A 24,255-nucleotide genomic window follows, 5' to 3' on the forward strand; every position below is an offset into this window, starting at 1 on the left:
CCGCGGCAGCGCCGGGGGAGGGGGCGGCCCCGGGGGCTCCTCGCAGCTGGCCCGGCCCGCTGGGGACGCGGAGCCCCGCTCCTGGGAGCTGCCTGCCGCCGCCCGCGTGCTCCGGTACGTGCGGGGAGGTGGGGGGGGGAGCCAAAAACAAACTAAATCTGAGGCGGAACTGGGTGAGGGGGTGGGTTGGGGGGGGGAGATCGAAGGGCGCGGAGCGTCGGGGCACGCGGAGGCGGAGGGGCGCCGCCAGGCATCGCGGCAATGCGGGCGGCCCCGGGAGGGGCCTGGCAGTTGGCGCAGCGGGACGCTCCGGCTGCAGCGGGGCGTTTGTAACGGCGTTAGCTCCTTCTTATGTGTCGTCGGGGTGTTCCCTGGCCTGCCTGCGCGGCCCCGTCGTCGCGGCCTCAGTAGTTGTGTGGTGCTGCTCATGTCTCAGTCTGGAAACTATGTCCTCCCCCCCCCCCCCACCCCCTTTCCATTTGTGATACAGACACGTCGTACAACGCACGGCCGGTTTGTGGTTGGGTAGCCACGAGCAACGCAACGCCACAGCTCGGGGTGGTTCTGAATTCCTCCCCCCCTCCCCGGCTGAACTGAAATATCTAAACAGTTGGTGAAATGTGGGGGCTTCTCCCAGTGGGGGCAAACTATAAATACAAAGTTCAGCACCCTGGGACTGAATTCAAGTTGGGGAAACTATAAATACAAAGTTTCTCGCTATGGGACCAAATTCAGTAAACATGTGCCCTCTGAGTCTGAAGCATACTTGCAGATGCACAGTGGTTTGCCTTGCTGAAGTTACAAAACTAAATAAGTGCTGGAAGCTATTTGGTAAATGTTGCTTGCAAGAGACACTTGAGCACAATTTTCAAATAATCGGCATCCTAATATAACTCATAGATTATTTTCTTAGCTGCGGCTGAATATTAGACACTTCCATTTCCATGCAGCTGTTGTTTTAAGCAGTTGTCGTCGGGTATCAGCTGTAGGATGGAGTCCCTTCTGCTGAGGTCATCAAACTATAATTAGTATGAGAGAACAATTCTAACAATTGCCAATCTTTTTGCAAATTAAAAAATATTTTTTTGAAAACAAAAAAAAACCCCGATATTAAGTTGTCCTTTTTAGTCTTTTTCAAAGAACACTGAAATTAATTGTAGATCCAGTAACTAACTCCGTGTTAGGCATATATCAGTAGCAAAGGAAGTTGGAATGTTGATAAAGGGAGAAGACATCTTTTACGTGGTCCAGCTGTAAAATATTTATCAGTTAACATTAAATATATTCCTTCCTTTCCAATTACTTTTCTTATAGATGGTTATCTATTGCTAGCATTAAATGTTGTCCCCCATATCTTCAAAATGGACTGCTGTAACGCTCATTGCAACAACCAACGGAATATTTAATCCAAGATGTGTACATGCACAGGGAGTTACGTAGTGTAATCCTATGATCTTACAAAAGGATCTGGCGCACTAATAAATAAATGTTTCAAACTGTGTTTCGTAGCTTGCTACCTGTTGAATTCAGTCTTAAATTAAAATTATGATTTTATTTTATAGCAGATACTGTCTCCTATTACATGTCTTGTGCTTATGAAAGGGCAACCATACCATGACTCTGTCCTTCATAAGAATGCTCTAGTGTTCAAGAGAATGGAGGTCAAAATGGTTAAAGGTAAAGCATTTCGTGTGGTGTCCTGGAAAGGCAAATTAGCCGTTCTCCTCTGGAGGGCTAAATCAAATTTGGCTATGGACCACAGTTAAAAACGAGCTTAATGTTCAGAGGAATAAGAAACATAGATGAATGACCGTTGACACGAATTAATAAGTGTCTCTTCTCTGCATTGTAGGGTTGTCAGGAAAGATTGGTTTCATTCCAGTCTTCTGCTTCTATACCTCAAAAACCATCAAACACCTTGACGCGAAGGTTGTGCCGAAGACTTGTTCGGGGTAAGGTGGTTACAAGTAATGAAGTATAATGCACTGGTATAGCTGTAATCAGGAGAGGAAGCATAAGTACCTGCTACATGTGTTTACAAATTTTAGGTTCTTAACTTTTATTTTTATAAGGTGTTTGTAAAGCAAAGGGTACTTCAGTGTTTGACACGCTACAAAGTCATAGGTAGGGAAAAAAAGGTGCTAGTAAGGTTTAACAATTATTACTTTTATCTGATGCCTTTGAGAATTGTTCCTAGAAAAAATTATTAAATGATTAGGCCAGAGTTTATGATTGAGAATGATAATCCTAGATTATTTGCAGAATTAAATATATACTTGCAGTAGTTCACATTTTAAGGTTTTGAGTGCTATATAAAGTCTCTTCACTTCGCTGTGACTTCATTTCCCCAGTTTAAGATACAGTTATAGTGATACTTGGGTCTTGTCTCAGTGGTGAAACTCAGAAGTATCAGTGAAAACCAGTTAAAATCGTCAGGTAAATACGAGTGAGCTACACTGAGATAAGACTGCATGTGGGTGTTTTATTCAAGTGAACACTGCACTGAGATCTTTACTGTAGCAGAGGTTAGTAAGAATCAAGATACAGTGGTCTGAGACTGCTTTATTCCTAAAATAGTCTGTGTGGGGTTTTTACATGCTTTAGTTCATGAACAGTAACTTACAGCCACTGAGCATCTTTGTGAAGGCCAGCCTTTTCTCCGCTTTGAAAAGTGCATTGAGAGTGAAAAGATCAATGTAAGAGCTAATTAATAATTAAAAGCATTTTAAAGTGGAAGAGCAACTCCTAGAGCAGAATTCTGTGGTAAGTGTATTTTCTTCAGAATATGTAAGATATAATCACTGGTTTCTGCTATTTATACCGGACTCTTTTTTTTTTCCAGCTTTATGCCTTTAGAAAAACTCCTATTAAAAAAACTCCTATTTCCAAAACAGTACAGTTCTCTGATGACAAACTATGATCTTATTCTGTGCTTTGTGTTGGCCCCTTTACATACAATTCTAATGCTTTTTACAATGGATACTTACCCATTACCAGAGCCTGGCAGGTTTTTAAGATCTTTAAAAGACTCCTTTGCGTAAGAAATTAGTTGTAGAGAACTCAAGTTTGCCACATAAAGACAATAGCCTGACTGGAGCCTGATCCAGATATCCTACTGCTTAGACATCTCTCTGTTCTAGCAGTAAGGTATATCATCACTAACTGTTCCTCCTTCACTGTGAACTTGCATATTAGTAAGTAGGATGCTCTGGACTTAACCGATGACTTAACTGTTTGTGTGACCAACCTGCTGCAGCACCTTCTTGTCAGAGCAAAAGCAGGTCCCTTATTTGAGAGGAAAGTGAAAATTTCAAAGTAAAGCTGAATCTTTCTGCAGGCTAAAATGAGATCAGCAACCACTGAACTGCAATAAATTATGCTCTATGTTAGAATACAGATTGAATGAAAAATTCTTCTTAAGGCTTAGGCTATTTGACCCTATAATCAGGTGCTTATAGAGAATTCTGCTTCCAAATTGACTCCCTTCTTCCTCAAAACATATGTTATATCCAGCTGTTTTAAGAAGTTGAAGAATTCTGTCTCAATCCTGTTTTCAGGGAAGTCACTCACAGCTTTGTTGGAAACAAGACTTGGGCTTTGATATTAAGCAATCGCTTTGAAGAATGTTGCATTTTTATGCACCAGAAAACAGTTTTGTCTCGCGTGAACAAACAAAATAAGAACCTGGCAGTAACTGAGGGAATGCTGGCTGTTACTCATTGTAGAAAAGTAAGGGTCTTCCCCCTTTTTGCCAGAAGATGGCGTTATCGACAGTTTAGAATTCTTTCTTTACAAGGCTAATTTACTTTGGAGTATTGTATTGCTGTTTGAGAAACAGTATCTGTACAGTTTTTTTTATGCCTAAAATATCAGGTGAATTAAGCTCTTCTTTTTAGGGGGAGAAAGGCTTTCCATTCTTTTAGAACGTTGCTGATCAGAAGGCCTGAAGGGTTCGCTGTGATCATCTATTCTGACAACTGTAATTCCCCTGAATTACCTCTTGTGTGAACCAGAGAAAATCATTTAGAAAATGATCTATTCTTGAGTTTTAAAATGATCAGAAATGGTGGGACCTATCATGACTTTTGCTTCATTTTTCCCAAGGTTAACTAATTTGTTACTCCTTTATTAGCCAATATTCAGTTTTCCTGGATTGTGAAGTAGGTGCTTCATGAATGGAGAGACAGTGAAGTTACCTTCTGGAACCACTTAGATCCAGTAAGATTCATTATATCTGGGGCAGCAAAAGTACTTATATTACTTTCAGGGCCAGCTTCCATTAAGAAGCAGCTTAGTTGCTTTCATATGGCAGAGAGCCTTAGCCAGTAAGCCGTGCAGAGCCGCTTAAGTGGCTCAGTGCTAGTCTTCTCATATGTTCTGTAGTACCTGTATTTCTTGGATTTTCCATGTTTTGAGAATCTTAGTCCCTCGTTACGCTAATGATGGAAAGTTGAATGTGTAGTCACTTATGGGTATTTAATTAGATTTTATTTATTTTTTCGTTAGAACCTTGACCTTAAGACTCATAACTTCCAGCCTTGTCCATTGTTTTCTTTTTGGGAAATGTGTTGGGAAATGCCCAGCAATATCATTCAAATATAGGTTAACACAGAATTAGTTTTTACCTTGTTGTTTTGGTCACTCTGTACTTAAGTGAAGCATATGCAATGATGTAAATATAATCTAGAATACAGAGCAAGAATGGACGATAGGAATCTGCTCCTTTAATCAAACAAAAGAGGTTTCCTGTGGCAGCGTAAGTGAACAGATTTACAGAGGACCTGTTTTATGTTCTTAGCTACCTTATGCAAGATAGGGATTTTTCAAAAACATAACCCTCCTCTAAATGAAATCTGAAGTTCTTGTGGCAATGTACCTGTTAAAGAATTTGCGAAACTCTGAATGCTTGTGAAAGCTCTTGTACGTGTGTAATTGGTAGCCTCTGTGATCTTTGCATTCGCCATCCTCCTTGTGGATTTTGTTTCCTCCTCCCTGGATCTAATAATTTCAGCAGTGGCTCTGGCTTTACCTCAAGATTCAGAATTGCGTTACACATGCATTAAGAAAGTCTGCCTATATAACACTTGCTTTTGTCTTGAAGTTTGTTGCTGCTGACTCATATAATTTTATTATGGCTAACAGCTATTTACAGCTTAGACTCCAGCTCCAAAGTCATTTTAGTTGTCCTCTAATGCATCTTTTGGCCTCTGTTATGTCTTATGCAATCAGCATTTTAATAGAATCTTTATTGTTTTGTTGTTATTATTCTAACTGTGTCATAATTTTAATGATTTAAAATCAACCTTGGGCTGATATTTGGTGACCTTATTTTCTTATATGATATTATTGTAGGGATGCTTGAAAATCCTGCTGAAGAACTTATCCTGAATTATAGGGGAAAAAACTGTAGCCTTAAATAATTTGTTTTTATTGAATGATATTATCACATCCTAAATTGAGTAAGACTTGTATTTGCTAAGGTCCTAGGCTGAACAAACACATACGAAGGTAGTGGGCAATGGATGTTTGAAGTGCTATCATTTTTCCATTTTACAGAATAAGTGAAAATATCTGCAGATATTTGGCCATCTGGATACAAACAGCAGCAAAGTGTATTGTATACATGGTTTTTTTTTTTTCACGTATCTTTCAATGATATATGCTGGGTTTTTTTTGGATTTCCCAAGAAGACAAGTGCAGAGTTCCAGTAGCCTATATAGTTTTAGATAAATTCAATGTTTCAGGTTTTGCATAATGTTTTGGATTTTCTGTCAAGTACACCTAGAAATGCTCACAAGATGCATGAAATTCAATAGAAAGTTACACTTAAAGGAAACCTAAAACTCTGACTTTGCTGGAGTTCATCTGTAAGATGAACAGTCTTAATAATTCAGCCTTAGGTGAGGACAAATGCAATTTCTTTTCCTTTGGTTAGTTAACCAGGGATAGCTGCAGAACCACACTAGACCACATGTCCTGATATTAAATTGAGTATCTAAAATTAGGCATTTTACATTCTGTAGCTTGAGGACAGGGTTTCAGTAGCTGAGGCATTTATCAAGTAGGCATCAGATGTGTAGGAACTCTGCAGCAGTAAGTAACTGTGTATTGTGCATTTCTATGTATCATTTTAAAATGCAATTTCATAAGTAAAAATTTTGCTTCATATTTAATGTACTTCTGTTATTGCTGTATTCCTTATTGTTTGACAGTCCAGTGTTTTGGAACTTGAAGTGTGACAGGCTTCTATCCTAACTGCAGATAACGACATTTGGGGAAATGCGTAGTTACTTCATTAATAATTCTGTCAGTCGTGATGTTTCATATGAATCTAATACTTTTTTGTTTGGTTTCTTGTAGGCTTTAGCTTGAAGATGGCATCATGCCTTTATGAATGCCTTTGTGAGGCAGAACTTGAAAAATACTATCCATATTTTGCTGCCTTTGGTCTTCAGAAGATTGATGAGCTTGCCAAGGTTTCCATGAAAGATTATACCAAACTGGGGGTCCACGACATGAATGACCGTAAACGTCTTTTTCAGCTCATTAGAATAATCAAAATTATGCAAGAAGAGGAAGATGCAGCAGACTTGAAAAAGCAAAATTTTCAAACAAGTGGCCTTATTGTTCAGCCTCAGGTGACCAGATCAGGTCCCCGTAGACAACTGCATTTTGAGTCCTTCTTTGAGAAAAATGATGGAGCAGTGAAAGACTCTGAGTCTGAATCATACGGTTCAACTGATTTCAGTGCCAATGAAGAGAGGGACAGTCTAGTGGAAATGCTGGGACACATTCAACCACATGATTCAGAGCTGATTAGAATAGCTAGAAGAGACCTAAATACTCCTGGAATATGCACAAAAAGTGAACTGGACTGTGCTACAGTATCTGATGATATTGCTCCTCTCTTGGGGGATTCTGAAACTCCCATCTTACAAAGAATAACTCATATTTCAGGGTATAATTATGGACTACCTCATTCTTGTATCAGGTAATAATTCATCTCCTTTATTTTACCATATTTCAAGTTAATCATGATAATTTCTGCACTGGGGAGGAGAATCTGTCTTTACTGACCCCAAATAAGCAAACTGTAATGCTGTAAAAGTTGCACAGAGCAATGCAAGATCTTACAGGGAGAGAATGTATTAACAAGCACTTCACACTCTCCAAGTCTGGTAGAAAGAATCAGTTGAATTTGCCAGCTGCTACTTGCCAAGGTTGCCTAAGAATAGTTTTCACTATCTTGCAGGATAGAAGCCTTTGTTTTCTTGGTGTTTGGGCTGTTTTTTTTCTCTCTTCCCCCCTTCCCCCCCCCCCCCCCTGCCCCCCCCCAATGTGGCTATCTTGCAAAACATCATTTTCCAAAATACAGTGTTGCCTGTTGATGGTAAGTCTGTGAAGTTTTTCCCAGTAAAAATAATGCATACTGTGATAGTTATATTTGTTCATAAAGAATTTCTGAACTGGAGCTTTAAAAAGAAACAGAATGAATTTAACTGGGACTGGATACAGACGATGACGAGAGGGAAGCTTTGCAGCTGCTCCCCGAGCACGTGATCCCTAACGTGCATGCTGTTTCCCAGTGTTGCTAACAGGGGGCTACAGTTATCTTGGACCCCTGGAAAATCAACCCTGGAAACATTTTTAAAGCACAAAATAACTTTTATTGGCTTACACTGGGCCGAGTGCAGATAAGCGCAGTGTAAACTGACTGCTTTGAGTCAAAAATTGTGAGCTAAGAAGGCCTCAGTCAGCTATCACTACCTCTGAAAGTATCCAAACTTAATAGATGTCTCCCAGGCCTCTCCTCCTAACCTGATTAGGATTCAGGCACTAGCTGCTTCTGCATTTAGGTCTCCTGCAGATCCTGATCCGGCAGACTGAGTACATACCTCCCTGCACACGTTCTACGAGAATCCAGATCACTGCAATGCAGTTGTGGCAGCTTTGTTTTAAAATGCAGCGATGAGACTGTCATAAGGATCATAGGGCTAACCTTCAAAATGATAACCTTGTGCAGAGGTCCCAAAGGCAGGACAGTATACCATTTGTGGTTCATGAACTGCTTCAGAAGGAGTGCATGCGTTCGATGGCAAGCAGTAGCGTGTCGAGCTTCGTGTGAAGACGTTTACTGGATCCAGAGTGAAGATGTGTGCTGCCAAACACCTGATGAGTGGCTACCACCTACTGCAGGCAAAGGAAGCTGTATGAGCTTGTCGTGAAAGGTGTGGTGAGGAAGGATCCATGGAGTCAGGGTTGGTGACAACTCCTGTTGAGCATGCACATAGCCTGGATGGAGCAGATGCTGTTGCCACAGTGGGAAAGCACTATGGTTGCCTAGTAGTTAAGAGCACTTACCTGTGAAATGAGAGATCCAGGTTTAAAACTGGAAAAGAATTCAACCTTGCCACTCCTGCCTTCCAGAGGAGTAAATAAGATTGGCATCTTGGTGCATTCTCTGTCTCCTCTGGAAACTGAGCCAAGGTGCAACAAAAAGGGCAGGGTTCTTAGGGCTGGAAAGTAAAAAATAAACTCCTCTAGCTGTTCCAATAGGTTTTATTTTAAGATTCTTGAATCCTGCAATAGAGCTATGCTCTCTATTGTTCTCCCTTTCTTTTCTTGTTCTTCTTTCTTCTAAGCACATTCCTTTGTGCTTAGCACTAGCGTTCATCTTGTGGGCTTCCTGCATCCTCCTGATATGCCTGAGTTTCTCTTTCCCCTGCTTTGACCACAGAGCACATGTTCTGCATGTCAGGCTTGGGGCCAGGCCGCTGGCAGTTGGGTTAGCGGTTCCTGACTTGTGAGTGTCCATCTCCTTTGTTGAATCATTCGCGTGTCCCCTTGGGATTTGACCACTGTTAAGACTAATCTAATCCCATCTACAAGTAACCCTGGACAGTGGAGTGATTTAAGACTGAGGAAAGATGAACAGCTTTTTTAGTATGTTTAAATATATTTTCCATTTGGCTGCAGCAAATGACTTGGTTTTCATGTTAGCAGACAGGACATGGAGATTCTTCTGACTTTTGTCTAATCAGGTTTCTAATGGTCGGTTTCAAGGTTTGTTTTATGCTAATAATATACAAATATACTTTTTCATAAAATATAATTTCTATTTAAGAAAGGTTAATAGAAAATTAAACTTCAGGTTCAGCATATCGAATCCAAGCGTATTCAGTCCCCATACAAAATACATGCATTAAATGTTCATCTGTACAAGAAAGAATTTATGCCTTTTCTGTCATACACAGAATCGCCAAGTTTTCAGTTTTTCCTTTCTTGAGATTTTGTAGTTAGTCCTTTTTCCTTCAAGCTTTTAGAACAAAAAAAAAAAAGGCTTTCCCTATGGGTCAACAAACTTTAGAGCCTCTGGTCATTTGTTGACAACATCTGGTGCTCAGTGATATCCATAAGCTTATAGTGGCTTATAAGCTAAAGCGTCCTATTTCAAGTATCATGGTCTTTCAGGGGAAAGAAGTTTCCATCCAAAAAACAGGGTCTGATCCTGGTTGGCACAGGAAAGCCATACTAAAATTAATGAGAATACAATTACAAGTAAAAATTACTTGTGTGAACTGAGACTACATCTTGAGATTTATATCTGCGTGTTGTATGCTTCTGAGGAATCATGCAGCACAACAGCAATGACATTAAAAGCTTGTAGTTGTAATGAGATATTGAATAACTTGTGTCCTTGCTGTGTTTTTGTCTTTAATTTATTAGGCAACTAGTATATGTTGGTTTTCAATCGTTACATTAAGAGATTTTTGGAAGGGCATTTGGATAGCATGGCAGAAACAGTACTCTCCGGTAAGTCAGCGCTTGATTAAAGTGATTGTTTCTGACAAACTGACATTCAAATCCAGGCAGAAAATCATTATTCGTTTGGTTGAAGACATAGCTGTATAAATACTACTATTATTTTAACAAAGTGCACAAGTTATTAGTCTATTTAGCAAAAAACAGCAGGAAGTCCACCATGTCACAGTGAGGGCTTTTTGATGAGTGTGACAGAAATATTTGTCTGGTAAAGCTAGAAATCCAAGTCATATTTACACATATTCTGCGTTGTGTAGTAACCTGGTTTTAAAATGCAAAACTACAATTTTGTTGTAGATCAGGTACCTCTGAGAAAGAAACTCCATGGACAGAGAGTGAAAAAATCCGAGTGTGTGTCCGAAAACGTCCCCTGGGCCAAAGAGAGGAGCGACGTGGGGAGGTTAACATCATCACAGTGAAAGATAAAGAAACCCTACTCCTTCATGAGAAGAAGGAGGCAGTTGATCTCACCCAATATATTTTGCAGGTAATGTATTGTGTTTACATTTTATGTTTATGGGCTAGTCACTTGCATGGTGGAATAAAGCAAATTGTACTAATGGTGAACCCAGCCAAGAACCCCCTTGGGATTTCAGTAAAGGGAAACAGAAAAGGTCTGTCTGTATTTCTTGCATAGAAATAGGTGGTGGGCTCTTCTATCTGTTCAGCGTAACTGTATTTGAATTTCTTCTGATTTGTGCCAGCTTGTGGCAGAAAACCTGACAATTTTACGTCCTCAAAAGCATGTCTCTGGCAGCTTTCTTTGCACAGGATAAAACCCTCTGCTAAATGCTGTTGTTGTAGTAGAACTGCCCACCGCAGAATCCCCTAGTAACTTTCTGGGGTACTTCAGTGAGGAGTTTCCTTTTCACGCTATTTCAGCACTGAAGTTTGTTTCAAGGAATCACAAATACTCTCGCCCCCTCCCCTTCTTAGTTCTTAAATGCTTCTGAAAATTAAGTTCCCCTTTGGTCTTTGTTTCTAAATCCCAAGGATCTTGTGCTGTCATAGTTCAAATTCTCAGTTTTGACCGACAGCACCAGGAACAGAACTGATTTCTAGAGAGCAGCAAGCCATACCCACTCTGCTGTGTGTTATTTTTACAGTCAGGATCCTGGGAACAACTGTTCAGAGTAGCCAGTAAAAAATCGGTTTGCAGCTCTCTGAGGCCTGGTTCATATGCCAGCTTTTACAGTGTGACACATGCAGCCATTCCACCCCACTCCCTCCATCTGGCTAGCTATATTTGGCATCTGTGTGGGGCCTATCACCTTGGCATCCCAGCACTGAAATAACTGCTAGTTAATTTTGTTCTGGTAATCAAAATCTTGCTATAAGTCAATATTGTCCAGTCAGAAGTATGCCATGGCAAGAAAGCCATATCCCTACTGCAGGACCCTAGAGTACTTCCTTGCTTCTAAGTCTGGCTACTCACCCTGCCTCCATCCCTGATTCCTACAGAAAGGAAGCCCAGGGGTATGGACCAAACAGGAGCTGGGGCATGCTCCAGCTCTGCGGCCTGGGGACCCAAATTGCAGGCCTGTCGCAGAGCTGATCTGTCCTGGGAGCTGCTGAGACTCCCTGGTTTAAAATTCACATGTGCCAGTGTGGCTTGTTTGTGCATCGTTGAAATGGTTATCAGTCCTGGAGATTTGCTACATTAATTTACCATGCACTGTGTCATTAGAGTGCAATGTTAGACACCAGTCCGTGGAAGCTTTTTTGGAAGTGTGAGGTGCTTATATGACTGTCCCCACAAAAAGCATCCTTAACCTAGAAGGACCAGTTCCAAAGTTCAAAAGGAACTCAGCTGCAGTCTTTCTAGAGACCTTGCTGTTTTGGATCAAACCCTGAGGGTTTCCTTCTGCCCTCTTCTGAGATAATACAGTCCAGCTTTGCTTCGGAATAGTTTAGTCTCCTCTGGCCCAAAAAGGGTTTGAGTCTGGAGAGCAGAGACAGCTAATCACAACTGAGGACTAATTTTGAGTTGTTTTTACTGTTGCAGTCTTACTGTACATCTGTAGGCTGATTCATTTCAGGAATAGATGAGGGGTTTTTTTATTAGTTTTCTCCTGCTTTTTGTCATAAGGCTGCTGTATGTTCTGCTTCAGAATGATGGAAGATTAAAGCATCTTTGCTTTCTTTTTTTCTTCCTACCGTCATTCTCTTGGTTGATTGTAATGGTGTGTTCCTGCAGATGTGATGCTGCATGTCGAATTTGCCATGTCGCTTTGTCCTGATATAACGCCATATGAAGTCACTGGAAAGACTTCTGTTGTTGTAATTTGTGTTCTAATGGGGGTGAAGGGGAAGTGAGACATATTCCTTTTCATGTAAAAGATCATGTTTATTTTTCAGCATGTTTTTTATTTTGATGAAGTCTTTGGGGAGTCATGTACCAATCAGGATGTGTATATGAAGACAGCTCATCCTCTCATTCAGCATATTTTTAACGGGTAGGGCATCAGTGCATACGTTTGTTATTTTCTGCCTTTTTGTTTTCCAGTTTCATATACTGTTTTAATTTTCCTTTTACTCTTTTCTTCTTTTGAGAATACATTCATTTCTCTTTTTCCACGTACCCTTCCCCATTTAGAATGTCTTTGACTACAATTTTGACAAAATAAATCCGGAAAAAATTCTTTGCATTCAATAAGAATAAAGGAAAATTGGGCCTCAACTGTAACAAGGAGACAGAATGGCCTACCTAGAACATTTAAAAAATAAAATAAAATAAATGGGTGTCAGGATTCCTGGAGTCTAATCTCTGCTCTAACAAAGACTTCTGTGTGATATAGCACAAACTGTCTAGTGCCTTGGTTTACTCATTTGTAGAGAAATAATGTTACCTCTTCCATGAGGCAGTTGTGAGATATTTTTGCATGTATTTGTGCAGTTCACATGGAAATAGAAACTGTTTAATAAGCTTGTGGTTTATTTTTAGCTTGTGGTTTATTTTTATTTTATTGATTTATATTTTTAGAGGGTTAATTGTAATTACATGTTTCCTGATTAATGACAAATTGATGTTGGCTTTACATGGCTAATCTTATTTTCACACAACGTAACAAGCTTGAATATAATTACATTTTGAGTCTTTGAAGGCAAGAATTACATGCCTGTGCTGAACACTAACAAAATGGAACTTTCCGTTACTAAATATCTCTGAGTATCAGCAGAAGAGACACAAAACATCACGCTTTTGACGAAAGGAAAGTAAAAGAGGGAGAATAAGGTTTATAGCTTGCTATGTAGTAATAATCAATAAAGGCAGATTCACATTACAGTCAAGCCAGTGATGCCACCAAAAGAGATGCCACTGTTTTTTCTCAGCTTCCCCCCACTTTTCTGTCCCTCCTGCTGCTTTCCCTTCACTGGCATTGGGTCTCATCTGACCCCATGGTAAGCTAATTTAGCAGTCTATACTGGCAAGAAAGTATTCTCTGTCTGTGCTGCAGTCCCACGTTTTACTCACTTCACTGCAGCCAGATAGTCAGCCAGCCAAAAAACCTTTTAAAAAAAATCATGTTCTGTGATATTTGTTTTTTGGCTGATTCAGTTCCCTGAATCTCTTCACCTCATAGTTGTGAGCGCCAGTGCTTGCAGAAGGCCAGGATGGGAAGGGGAGACAGGCATGTGGTAGCCTCAGCTTAGATGGGCCTGAAAGGCTGCAAAGCCGTATCCTGAGACCTACTTGACATTTTATGTGCATTGCCCTTATAACGTTAAAATGGCATGATGACAGAGATGCAGTAATCTGGAATAAGCTGAGACTGTATTTTCACTAGTTGAAGTGAGGGTACCTATAGCTCTCTGCCACTGAAAGGGAATGATCTTCCTTCCCCTCCTCCTAGCCACATTCCTATAGGTTACATGAAGCTGGTTTTGACATATTTCATGATCCTCCCCGAGTTACTTTACTCCACTGAAACAGCAGAAAACTAACTCGAAAAACAGTGGAAAGCTTTCTGCTGTTTTAGTACCATAAAGTCAAACATCAGAGCCAGCACAGAGGATGCTGTAGGTCCCACAGCTGAGAAGAGAGAAATGGAAGAGCAAAACCTTCCCGTAGGCAGCAACAAGTCATCAGACTGACTTAGCTGCATGCAGGGCTGCGGCTTGAGATAAACTAACTTTGCTCAGTAAATTATAGTGCTGGGGTGTTAATCTTTGAGAACACTGTGTGTTAATACAGAACCTGACTTGTGGCTGTTTCGCACCTTGCGTCGCAGTCATTTTTCTCTGTGATTCATAATCAAAAGGATTTTCATTCATAATCCTACAATATCTCTGTAGCAGATAAACAGTTGGAAAAATAATAATATATTGTCAGCTTCTGTAAATGCATTTTTGGCATCAGGAAAGAAGGAAGAGAGCCAGCACTCCGTGACATGCCAACCCTCCATAGGGTGTGCTCGGGAATCGCTGTTAAGTGTTTTGCAGCTTCCCAGATGAGGATGCAAACTGAACCTCGTTGCTAAGGGTCAGCTCTATATATAGATATTTACATTGCAGAATCCCTTTTAATAGACATGAATGCATCAGATGTGGCACTAAAAATATAACTTATCGTTACAGAGGCAACGCAACCTGCTTTGCATATGGACAGACTGGTGCTGGCAAGACTTACACTATGATAGGTACCCACCGGAACCCGGGTCTCTATGCGTTGGCTGCCAAGGACATCTTTAGACACCTGGAAGCACCACAGTCAAGGAAAGATCTCCTTGTGTTAATCAGTTTTTATGAGATCTACTGTGGACAGCTTTATGATCTGCTAAATGGAAGGAAGAGGTATTTAAATAAAGAGACATGTCGCTGTAAAACTAGGGTTATGAATTGGTTGGTTACTGTTTATAAATCACTTTGTTACTGTTTTGTGCAATTGCATTTAACATATTACCATTTATAATAAATTTTATATATTTATTTAGGGTTGTTCTTGGGAGCTACTTAGTGAGAGAGGAGGGCAGAATCTGGCATTAAATACTGTGGCATTGATAGGGAATAGTGGTTTGCGTTATTTTGATTGGGGGGGGGGGAGTAAAAATTAAGGCCCCATCTGAGGTATGAACTCACACTGCTTTACTTAAACTATGATACGCATAATATAACAGCTAAACATCTGCAGATAGAGAAAGAGCCTTCCTGTTGGCAGAAGCGTTTCCGGTGACCGCTGTTGTGGAGTCCCTCTCTTCCCTATGCTTGAACATAGCCACTGGCTGTCCCTTCTGCTGTGTAATTGGGCTTAGGCTCTTGCTACTGCAGTCTCTGAGGAGCCTGTCAATCTCCCACCTGTCATGCCTGACACTGCAGAGTCTGCTCACCCCCTTCCTCAACTCCTTTACCTGGCAGCCCAGTGACTCAACCAGAGCATGCCTCTGCAGGTGGCACTGCTGTCACCCACCAGCAGAAGCACCAGGTACTCTCCAGTCCAGAGTCCCCAGACTCTGTCTGAGTCTGCTCAGACAGATGTGTGCTCCCACAGGAGCTCCATCTGGAATGGAAATCAAGACAGCTCAGAACATGCTTGGTCGAAAAAAAATTACTGTGGTCTGAAGTCTCAAACAATGGTCAGTTAATATCTCAGCGGTAAAATCTTTCCAACGTGATCTCAAAGGAACATTATCTGTCAGCTGGAGGCCTTTAGCACCCTTGAGAGCAGTATGCTGAGAGCATCCATACTGGAGGCTTGAGCCAAGAGGGAGGCCTTCTACACTGGGGAGCGAACATCTGCTCACGTGTTTCTGCAAACACCTATTCCTATGTGTGAGTGTGTATGTGTGTTCCCTTTCTCCAGTACAGTCATGAAGGACCTTTTTAATACTGAGTGATAGTTCAAGGACTTCTCTTTGGATATAAACCAGGTAGTGTAATCTACTGTCAGGAGTGGTTTTACTAGGAAGGCAGAGGGTATTCTCTGCAGGTCCATTAGCTATCTTACATGTCATTGATGGGGGAGATTAAGCGTTCTGCCATGCATATGTCATGGCTATATTTTTCCTGCATAGTGTAACATTTACCTCTGTGTGATTCGTAGCAGAGTTGCTCCATACTCCGACTCTATAGCTGTGGAAGCTGCTATAAAATCCATGCCGTGCAAAAACCTTGAAAACTTGAGGAAAGCATAAGTTGCACAGTCTGAACTTCCTATAGAAGGTCTGAGATGCAGTTCAAAGAGGGACAGGAAGTCTAAAATGTAAACATCAAAATTAATTTGTCTGCTTTATTATATTCCTGCTCCCTATTTTAGCAGAAATGCATTGCTAATATCTTTTTAACAGTGAAATAAGAATAGTACATATTATAAAAGAAATAGCTCTTCAGCTATTTCTGAAAATAAGTGAATGACAGTGTTATCTTTCCCCTAATTGGCAGCCTTGATATATATTGCACATCGTGTCATAGCACTGACATGTGTTTCCATTGCTTCTATTTGAGATTTCAGAAATTTCCTTTCTGCAAGCCATTTTTCCCTTTCAGACTTTTTGCAAGAGAAGATAGCAAGCATGTCGTTCAAATAGTTGGACTGCGAGAGGTTCAGGTGGACTCTGTAGACCTACTGTTAGAGGTAACCTCTTTACTGGTGCTTATTTTGTCTTCTGCAGCCCAGTTCCCTAATTTGTGAGATAAGTAATTTGCGGAGAAGACTGTTATTTGTTGTGTGCTACGTGTGTATGTTCCTATTTAAGGTTCTGATCTTAGCAAACTCAGCAGAGCATCGAGGAGCACTGTTAAAAGGGCTTTTATTCAGTAGGCTTCCTGGATTGCTGTAGCTGGTGTTAGTGATACGTGAACTGTTGGCTTAGGGTTGTTGCTTCTGCTGCCGCACCTTAGGGGAAGACCTTGCCAAGAAACAGGTTGCTGTCGCTATCCCCAAAATTAAATAACGTCCCAGCAAAACAAGCACTGAAAGATCCTAGATGACTCAAAATTGATTTAAAGTCTAAGTGCAACTCAGTACACCAAGTAAGACAATAAAAGGTGAGAAGTACTGTGGATGTGAGGGTGCAATTTACAGTTGGGCAAGGGTAGCTGGTTAGTTTATTTGTTACTTGTTTGATGGATCCATATTTTTCTCTAATGTGATTTTTTTTGGCTTCTATGAGCTTATGTTTTCTATATAAAGGGTATGTGGATGTGGGACAGTAGATATAAATTTGAAAATTAATAAAACTAGACATTAGAAAATACTTAAGATTGAGATTCTGAACTGATGTAGGATTGAGACATTACTTAGACAATGGTAGGTGATAACAGCCTTATAAAATTAGGATCTTTAAACAGCAGCTGACGTTTAGCACAAGCTTCAGTCTGCCTTCCCTGCTTGGCTGAGCTCTACAAGAGCATTAGCAAATTTTCTGCTCTGTTCTGCAATAAGAAAGCTGGTTAAATCTGCCTTCCATTTTTCTTGACTTTGCATGGTTTAATTTCTTTCTCAGTAAGGAATTGTAAATTTAAAGTGCCTGATAGTGTAATTGACTCATTAAAATTGGCACAGTGTTGCCTACTTACACTCCATTTAATTTTATTCTTTATCCTCTCATTAACTCCAAGCTTCAGGACATGCTGGTGATGCTTCTGCAAATTAGATTGTAAATCTGCTATATGGTTGATTAACACATTCTTCTGTATTATCACATTCCACATACAGAAGAGCTATTAAATGACTTTATTCTCACAGGTATCTTGGCAAAAACTAATTGTGTATTGTCCACGGGCTCTTTTGAACACAGAAATATCACTAGCTTGACTCAGAGCTTTTGAATAGCCCGCGACAGATCTATGGGAAGAGTCTTGAATACGTCCACAGTTACTCAATTTGCATTGAATTGAATTCATTGCTGGCTTTGATTCAGACATTTTCTGTGCATTCAGTTCTGTGCATTCAGACATTCTGTGCAGGAGCTGCAACAGTTGGCTTTGTTGCTGACTGAAAACCGGCCACTGAAAAGCAGTAGTGCACATCTGTCAACTGAAACCATATTGATTTTTGCTAGATTAATATTTTAATTAGTTCTTGCTACCAGAAACAAAATGACGACTCTGTTTTATGAATGTCCTGCTGTAGTCGTTACTAGGCTTCCTGCAATAGTCCTTAAAATTTTGCAAAAGAGAATGATCTGGAGTTGTATCTTGAAGGTGCCATTGCCCTTCTGCCATGCATCTGCCCTTTGTTCTCTTATTTTGCTGCTGACTTTGAATATAATTGATCCTTTAGCGTTGCTACTTACTCTAGCGTTGTTTCTTTCAGTTGTGGAGAAATGTTTTGGCAATTTGTGTCTTGTTACAGCGTATACCTCTTGATTTTCTGGGTAACAGTACCAATCTATGACATGAGAATGTGAAATTAAAACAAAAAAAGCAGTAACAACAAAACCACAACAAATACTCAGTTGCGTGAGTGCATGAGGTTATCTCTGCAACTTACTTTCGTTTTATAGTCTGATTTTTGCAAATCAGAGTGAATATGCAGTGCAGCAACTTCTTACCTGCAGTATGCTCTCTGAACTCCATAGTGACACCACAAGCAAATCCATATACAAAGTTCTGAAAGAAACATTGAAAAGGATTCAGTCTAACTTAGCCTCTGCCTTGCACCAGAATTTCAGGGCTGTAATGAAGTTTTCCTTTGAATGTAACCTAAACTTAACAGGGCAGGATCTTTTCTTGAGAGATTATGTTTTTATGTACAATTTACTTAGATTTTTGTCCCCCAGGTGATTTTGAAGGGGGGGAAGGAACGTAGCACAGGAGCTACTGGAGTGAACTCTGATTCCTCTCGATCTCATGCTATCATCCAAATCCAAATTAAAGACACCGCCAATAGGACGTTCGGAAGGTAAGATGAGAAAAAGAACTGCACAGTTTGGCAAATATGCAATGTTGGTCACTTGCTGATCTGCACCACCACCATTTCATGAGGAAGCCAACCTCAGGGACATCCAGGAGGCAAACTCAGAAGAGATATTGAGTTTGTGGGCAACTGTAAGACGGGATTCAAAGGGACTTAAGAAGTTTCATAACCCTTTTTCTGCTCCAACGAATAGTGCTTAAGCCATTTCTGGCGAGTGCTTGTCAAACTTGTTCTTAAAGATTTCCATTGAAGGAGGTTTACTGCCATCCTGAGATAATCAACTCCATCTCTCATCGTCAGCGTTAGAAAGCTTTTTCTGTCTGGCATTCATCTGGCCAAAGGTAGATGTCTGCAATGGCCACCTCTGCATGTGCGCTCATCACCTCTGAAGTCAGTGAAAAGAAAGAGCCATTGCTGGGACCTGATTCATCCCGTTCTGCGTAGTCATCTAAAACAGGTCAGATGGATTTGCCTCTAAAAGCACCTTTGTCTCCTAATTGTCTGTAAAGAAAGTCTGGAGTGACAAGCCATGGGAGGTGTTTCCATTCAAGAAGTCTCTCTTTGGTCAGAGGAATCCTAGTGCCTCACCTAAACCTTTCTGATAGCATCAGACTCACATGCTCAAGCTATCTGCAGCAGACCAAAAAAAAAAAAAAAAAAGGTAGTTTACTTCCTCCTGTGGCAGCCATTTAACATATTTAAAAACTGTAATTGTGTCTTTTCTCAGTCATCTTTTCTGCAGGTTAAACAGCCCCCAGAAATAGTCTGATTAAAGATGTCTAGGTGTTTACATTACTAGTGTCCAAAAATGAGCTGACTGACTCTTACAACAAATAAGATGCAGCCTTGCTCCCCAGGATCTTACTCTAAATACAAAGCAAAATGTTAAACAAATAGCAGAAAGGAGCAAGGCAGAGGCAGAGCAGGCAGGCTTAGAAATAGAAGTGTGTGTGGTTATGTAGGTATGGCATGTGTGCTGTGTTTTGTTACTGAAGGAGAGATGGAACTGAAGTTAGGAAAGGATCCCAAAACACACCCATAAGAGAAGTCAGAGCTATTCTAGAATATGAGGAAGGGCAAAGGAGAAGACATAGTACAACAGTCAGTAGAGTACCTCGCATCCAGAACTAGGGGACATGAGAAGGTCTAGCAGAGATTTGAGGAAGGAAGGGAATAGGAGCGAGCAGTGAAAGCTCAGTGCATTACTTATTAAACTGGAAATTTTTGTACATATTGCCCTGAATTCCCATTTAACCTAGGCAGATGTCTGTTTTACTTGGAAGGAGACTCAAAAAGTTTACAATTTCTTTAACTGTGTTTATAGGAAGCTACAAGCACAATCATTATCTAGAGAGATGTATGCTTTACACTTTAAATAGCTTTACCAATAAACTGTGGAGCACTCTTATCGCATGCAATTAGACTGTCTGTTATGACTGTGTTAGTGCCAGAATGCTCTAACACTGTTCCTGTAGCTGGTTCTATGCTTATTTTTATGCCTCAGATATTTCCAGTGAGTATTTCTCCTTGTTCAATCATAGTGATTTCTAATCATTCTTCTGATGTCGTGTGTTGATGTTTAAAAAACAAAAAAAGCCCCTAAGATAAATGCAAATTTGTTTTTTCTAGGATATCGTTCATTGACTTGGCTGGCAGTGAAAGGGCAGCTGATGCCAGAGACTCAGATCGACAAACAAAAATGGAAGGAGCGGAAATAAACCAAAGCCTTTTAGCAGTAAGCTACTAGCATGTCTGGGGAAGGTTTTGTAATTAATTTTTAGTGTGGGTTTTAAGTTGAAAAGAAACCAGGGGATAGCATGTGTATGGATCCTATGGAGGGGTAAAAAAAAGTACTAAGTGTTCCCAGTTTAACTTTGATGCCTGAAAGACAATTTAAGAGGGAAAAGATTTTGTGGGATGAAAATCAAGTCTTTCTAATGCATTCTTAGCACCAGTCAGGTAAACATAGCATGGAAGATAATTAGGTATACTATTATAGGTGTCTCATGTTTTATATAGGAAGTTTATGTCCCCCTTACTTCCAGAGAATATTAGCTTGAAATTGCCGCATTTGTTTCCTAAAAGCACATCTGTTCATGCTGCCTATTTTCACCACTTGAATTCAGACTTCTCTAACAAATCAGGAAGAAAAGACTTAAATACTCAAGAGCATAAGATATAGGAGTTCACAGGTGGGTAGAAAGGAAAAGGAAGAAATGCACTCTTGATGTAAACTGTCTTCTATAAGCGTACAAAGTAATGTAAAGAGGGGCAAGGAGCAGAGAAACGCCGTCTAAGATAAAGCAGGAATGCTGCCAGTAGAAATTGTGCAGGAGGCTTTACGTCCCTTTTAATTCAAATAAACAAAGCTCGTTAATGAAGTGAGGACTTCCCTAAATGAGGAAGGCGATATGCAATCAGTGAGCGTGAATCAATAGTGCAGAAGTTACTGCATGCAGCTTGATGTGAAAGCATGACCAAAAGAAGGGTGCTTATTTAAGTTTGAAAATGTCATTTTTCCTAGGCTAGTACTAAATCAAGACATATTTCTTCAAGACTAAAAGCTATCTCTGGTGATGATTATTAAGAAGGAGAGATCGGATGTGTGAAAATCATGGTTGTAGCCAGTTGCTCATGCTCTGTCACTTTTAGAGGGGAGTTTTGTGGCTGTAACTCCACTCCCTGGGTAGTCTGTTGCTTCACTCACTGTGTTTTGTGTATAGTTCTTATTAGCCTGCCAAAGGGCATAGTGAAACATTGTTTAGACAGACAGGCTGCATCTATACTACCTTCTGAGCACAGGCTTGAATCTGGGCTTGAACCCAGCTCCCCTTACATCTAATTATTTGGATGCTAGCCAGCGCTCTCCCCTCTGGTTAGGTTTGGGGCACTGTGCTGGTGAGAGAGGAAATGGCTTGAGATCAGCCTTCTCCTAACACTGCTCAGCGTACCCACACTTCCAGGGTACGCAGATGGGATATCTGGACTACAGACTAGAGTTGGTATGGGGAGGAATATGCCCGTATTTGCTTGTGCCACTTTTGGCTTTAGATGAAAACGTGGCCAGAATGGGATAAGGAATTTGGACTGCTGCTGTCCAAGGGTGTTTTTTTTTTTTTTTTTCAGAAGGGGAAGAACTTATTCTGGAAGAAATTAATCTATTAGAGAAGGAGCTCCAAAAGCTCTGTTCTAGATTCATATACCTGTAACATCCTAAGGATACACATGCCTGGCAAGTTTTAGCATAATCTAGCATAGACTCATCTGATCTGGCTTTAGACTAGTTAGCTGTGGTGCCAGCAGCAGTCAATCCACAGTAGTGTGAAGCTCTGTGTTTGCTGAACGTGTGTGTAATTACCTAGCTTCTTGGACTTTTTTTTTTGTATAGCTCATAAAACTGACAGACTGGGCTAGCTATGCTCTGTGCTGCACCTTTGCTCTTTGTGAGCGCAGCTAAACTGCTGTTGATAGCTGAACTTGCTAAAGCTGGTCTTTCACTGCTGTGACTGTGACGTAGACTCCCCCTGCAAGGGACAGTCATGTGGTAGGAGCCAAAGGCACATAAGGGAAGTATGAGATTTGTAGCTGAGGTTTGGTGAAATTCAGTTCCTCCCCAACTTGTGATTTATGTATTTTTCCCCCTCTTGTTTTGGTAGCTAAAGGAATGCATTCGGGCACTGGATCAGGAACATGCTCATACTCCTTTCCGGCAAAGCAAATTAACTCAGGTAAAACCAGCAAGAAGGCAGTAGCAGGTATATCCCTGATGAGGGCAAAATGAAAAAAGTATGATTCAATAACTGTTATTAGACCCTAGAAAGACAGAAAAATGAATAACTTTTCCAAACATTAAAGGTAATCACAGGGTTAAGGCCAACTGCCAGCAAGAAATACAATCAATCCCAAGGACTGGCATGGTGAAAAAAGGTACCAGCTTCCTCAAAAGTGCACTAACTCCCAAACTCCGTGATTGAGTCCTCTTAGTCCCGTGTGAATGTTTACATAAACAGCCCTATGGACTAGCTGTCAGCAGATATTCATGTGTACGTCTACATAACCAGACTCGAAAGAGTTATCATCCACCTCCACCCACTCTACCATCAGTCTTGCATCTTCTGTGCAGTAACAGTCATGGGAGTTTTGATGAACATTTCTTCACTCTAGTTGTAACATATGCTTTATTCCTCAAAACATATGGGCACCCTTGTGGCACCTGGTGCAAGGGCTTGTTCAGAGCACTGATTAACACTTGTATTCATTTTAAATTGTAAACAAAAAATTACAAGACAAATTGAGAGATGCGCACTACGTAAAAAGAGGTCGTTACCATGCATCACTTACTTGAATCATGTTAAATTGCCTGTGTGCGCACTAACTCGTAGGAAGTGCAAGATAACTTGGTTAACTTTTTCTAAGTTCTGAGCAGAGCTAAATCACTTTATCACATGTTTTGTGGAAATCGGCGTGTACAGGGGAATCTAATACACAGTAACCTGCTCAAGTAATTTTTTTTTAAACTGTAAGTCTGATCCTATGAGTTCTAATTTTTTATCCCTTATTGTTTGAAAATAAATATATGAATTACTAAGAATCTTAAACTTATCTTTTCCTTCCACTCCTAGGTCCTAAAGGATTCTTTCATTGGTAATTCCAAGACGTGTATGATAGCCAATGTATCACCTAGCCACATAGCTACAGAGCATACACTGAACACTTTGCGATATGCTGACAGGTGGGTGACATAGTTCACACTTCTGAGGTGAAAAACAGCAGGAAAAAAGTAATGTGTTTGTGATTACATTTTCTTTTGATTGCATTGGAAATTGTGAGTTAAGCAGGAAATGCAACTTTCATAATGCAATAAAATCTTTACCTATTCCACACTGACATTGGGTCATAAAATTCTCCAGGTCTGTAACTCCTTTCTGATGACAGCCCTTAGTGACAAAAATATCACTGTGCTCTCTGTAACTGCAGGATTGCTAACCTCGGTACTCAAAGTTTTGTTTTAGTTTTCTATTGTAGTTCTGCCTAGAGTGTGCTAAAGCCCTTCACCCTCCCTCCTACATAGATTGCAAGCAGTGCTGGGGTTGAGAGGACAAGAGATGTGTTAGGGGATAGAGGAATAAAAGAAACAATTGAGGGAATAGAGTGACACCAGTTAGAGCGGCTCTTCACAGTTGCATGGATGAGTCTGATCCAGAAATGACGTGGCCTGTACGCATGTTCCCTGAGCTAATTAAGCATACTGCAACTACTCCAGAAACCCTAATTCGTGTCTTGTGGTTGTGCTGATGAGAGTACCAACTTGTTTTGAGCTGGTATTGTGCCATGCGGCATTATAAAGTGTAGAAATGCACTACTCTTCCACTGAAATTGAGTAGAGACCATTTTCACTCCTTCGGCCTGTTATGTTATGTTCAGGGAAGCACTTTAAAATGCTCTGTAGACTTTTCCAGGAGTTCAGGATTTTGGTAGAGGTGTTTTTGATGCCTTCCTGGGTCACGGATAATTAAAACCCAAATCGTGCCATTGAATTCAGCGTTTAGCCTTAATATGTCAAAGTATTAGTTTGT

At 40.5% G+C, this 24,255-nt stretch overlaps 1 protein-coding gene across 2 annotated transcripts in view; it reads left to right on the forward strand.

Annotated features, from left to right (window-relative positions):
* Positions 1-15: 15 nt before the first annotated feature.
* The window catches only part of LOC104152000 (kinesin-like protein KIF24), a 36,292-nt gene continuing 12,052 nt past the window's right edge, over positions 16-24,255 (forward strand). The window contains exons 1-11 of one of the 2 annotated variants that reach the window (XM_068925133.1): positions 16-114; positions 1,853-1,952; positions 6,361-6,991; positions 10,120-10,309; positions 12,181-12,278; positions 14,401-14,616; positions 16,306-16,393; positions 18,543-18,664; positions 20,309-20,414; positions 22,336-22,407; positions 23,302-23,411. In XM_068925133.1, coding sequence (XP_068781234.1) covers positions 6,375-6,991; positions 10,120-10,309; positions 12,181-12,278; positions 14,401-14,616; positions 16,306-16,393; positions 18,543-18,664; positions 20,309-20,414; positions 22,336-22,407; positions 23,302-23,411 — 1,619 coding nt within the window. In that variant the 5' untranslated portion in view covers positions 16-114; positions 1,853-1,952; positions 6,361-6,374. Of the gene's footprint in view, positions 115-1,852; positions 1,953-6,053; positions 6,094-6,360; positions 6,992-10,119; positions 10,310-12,180; positions 12,279-14,400; positions 14,617-16,305; positions 16,394-18,542; positions 18,665-20,308; positions 20,415-22,335; positions 22,408-23,301; positions 23,412-24,255 lie in introns of those variants that run through there. The other variant, XM_068925134.1, reaches the window with a different exon arrangement.

The sequence above is a fragment of the Struthio camelus genome, chromosome W (genome assembly GCF_040807025.1).
Source record: "Struthio camelus isolate bStrCam1 chromosome W, bStrCam1.hap1, whole genome shotgun sequence".
Taxonomy (NCBI): Eukaryota; Metazoa; Chordata; class Aves; order Struthioniformes; family Struthionidae; genus Struthio; species Struthio camelus.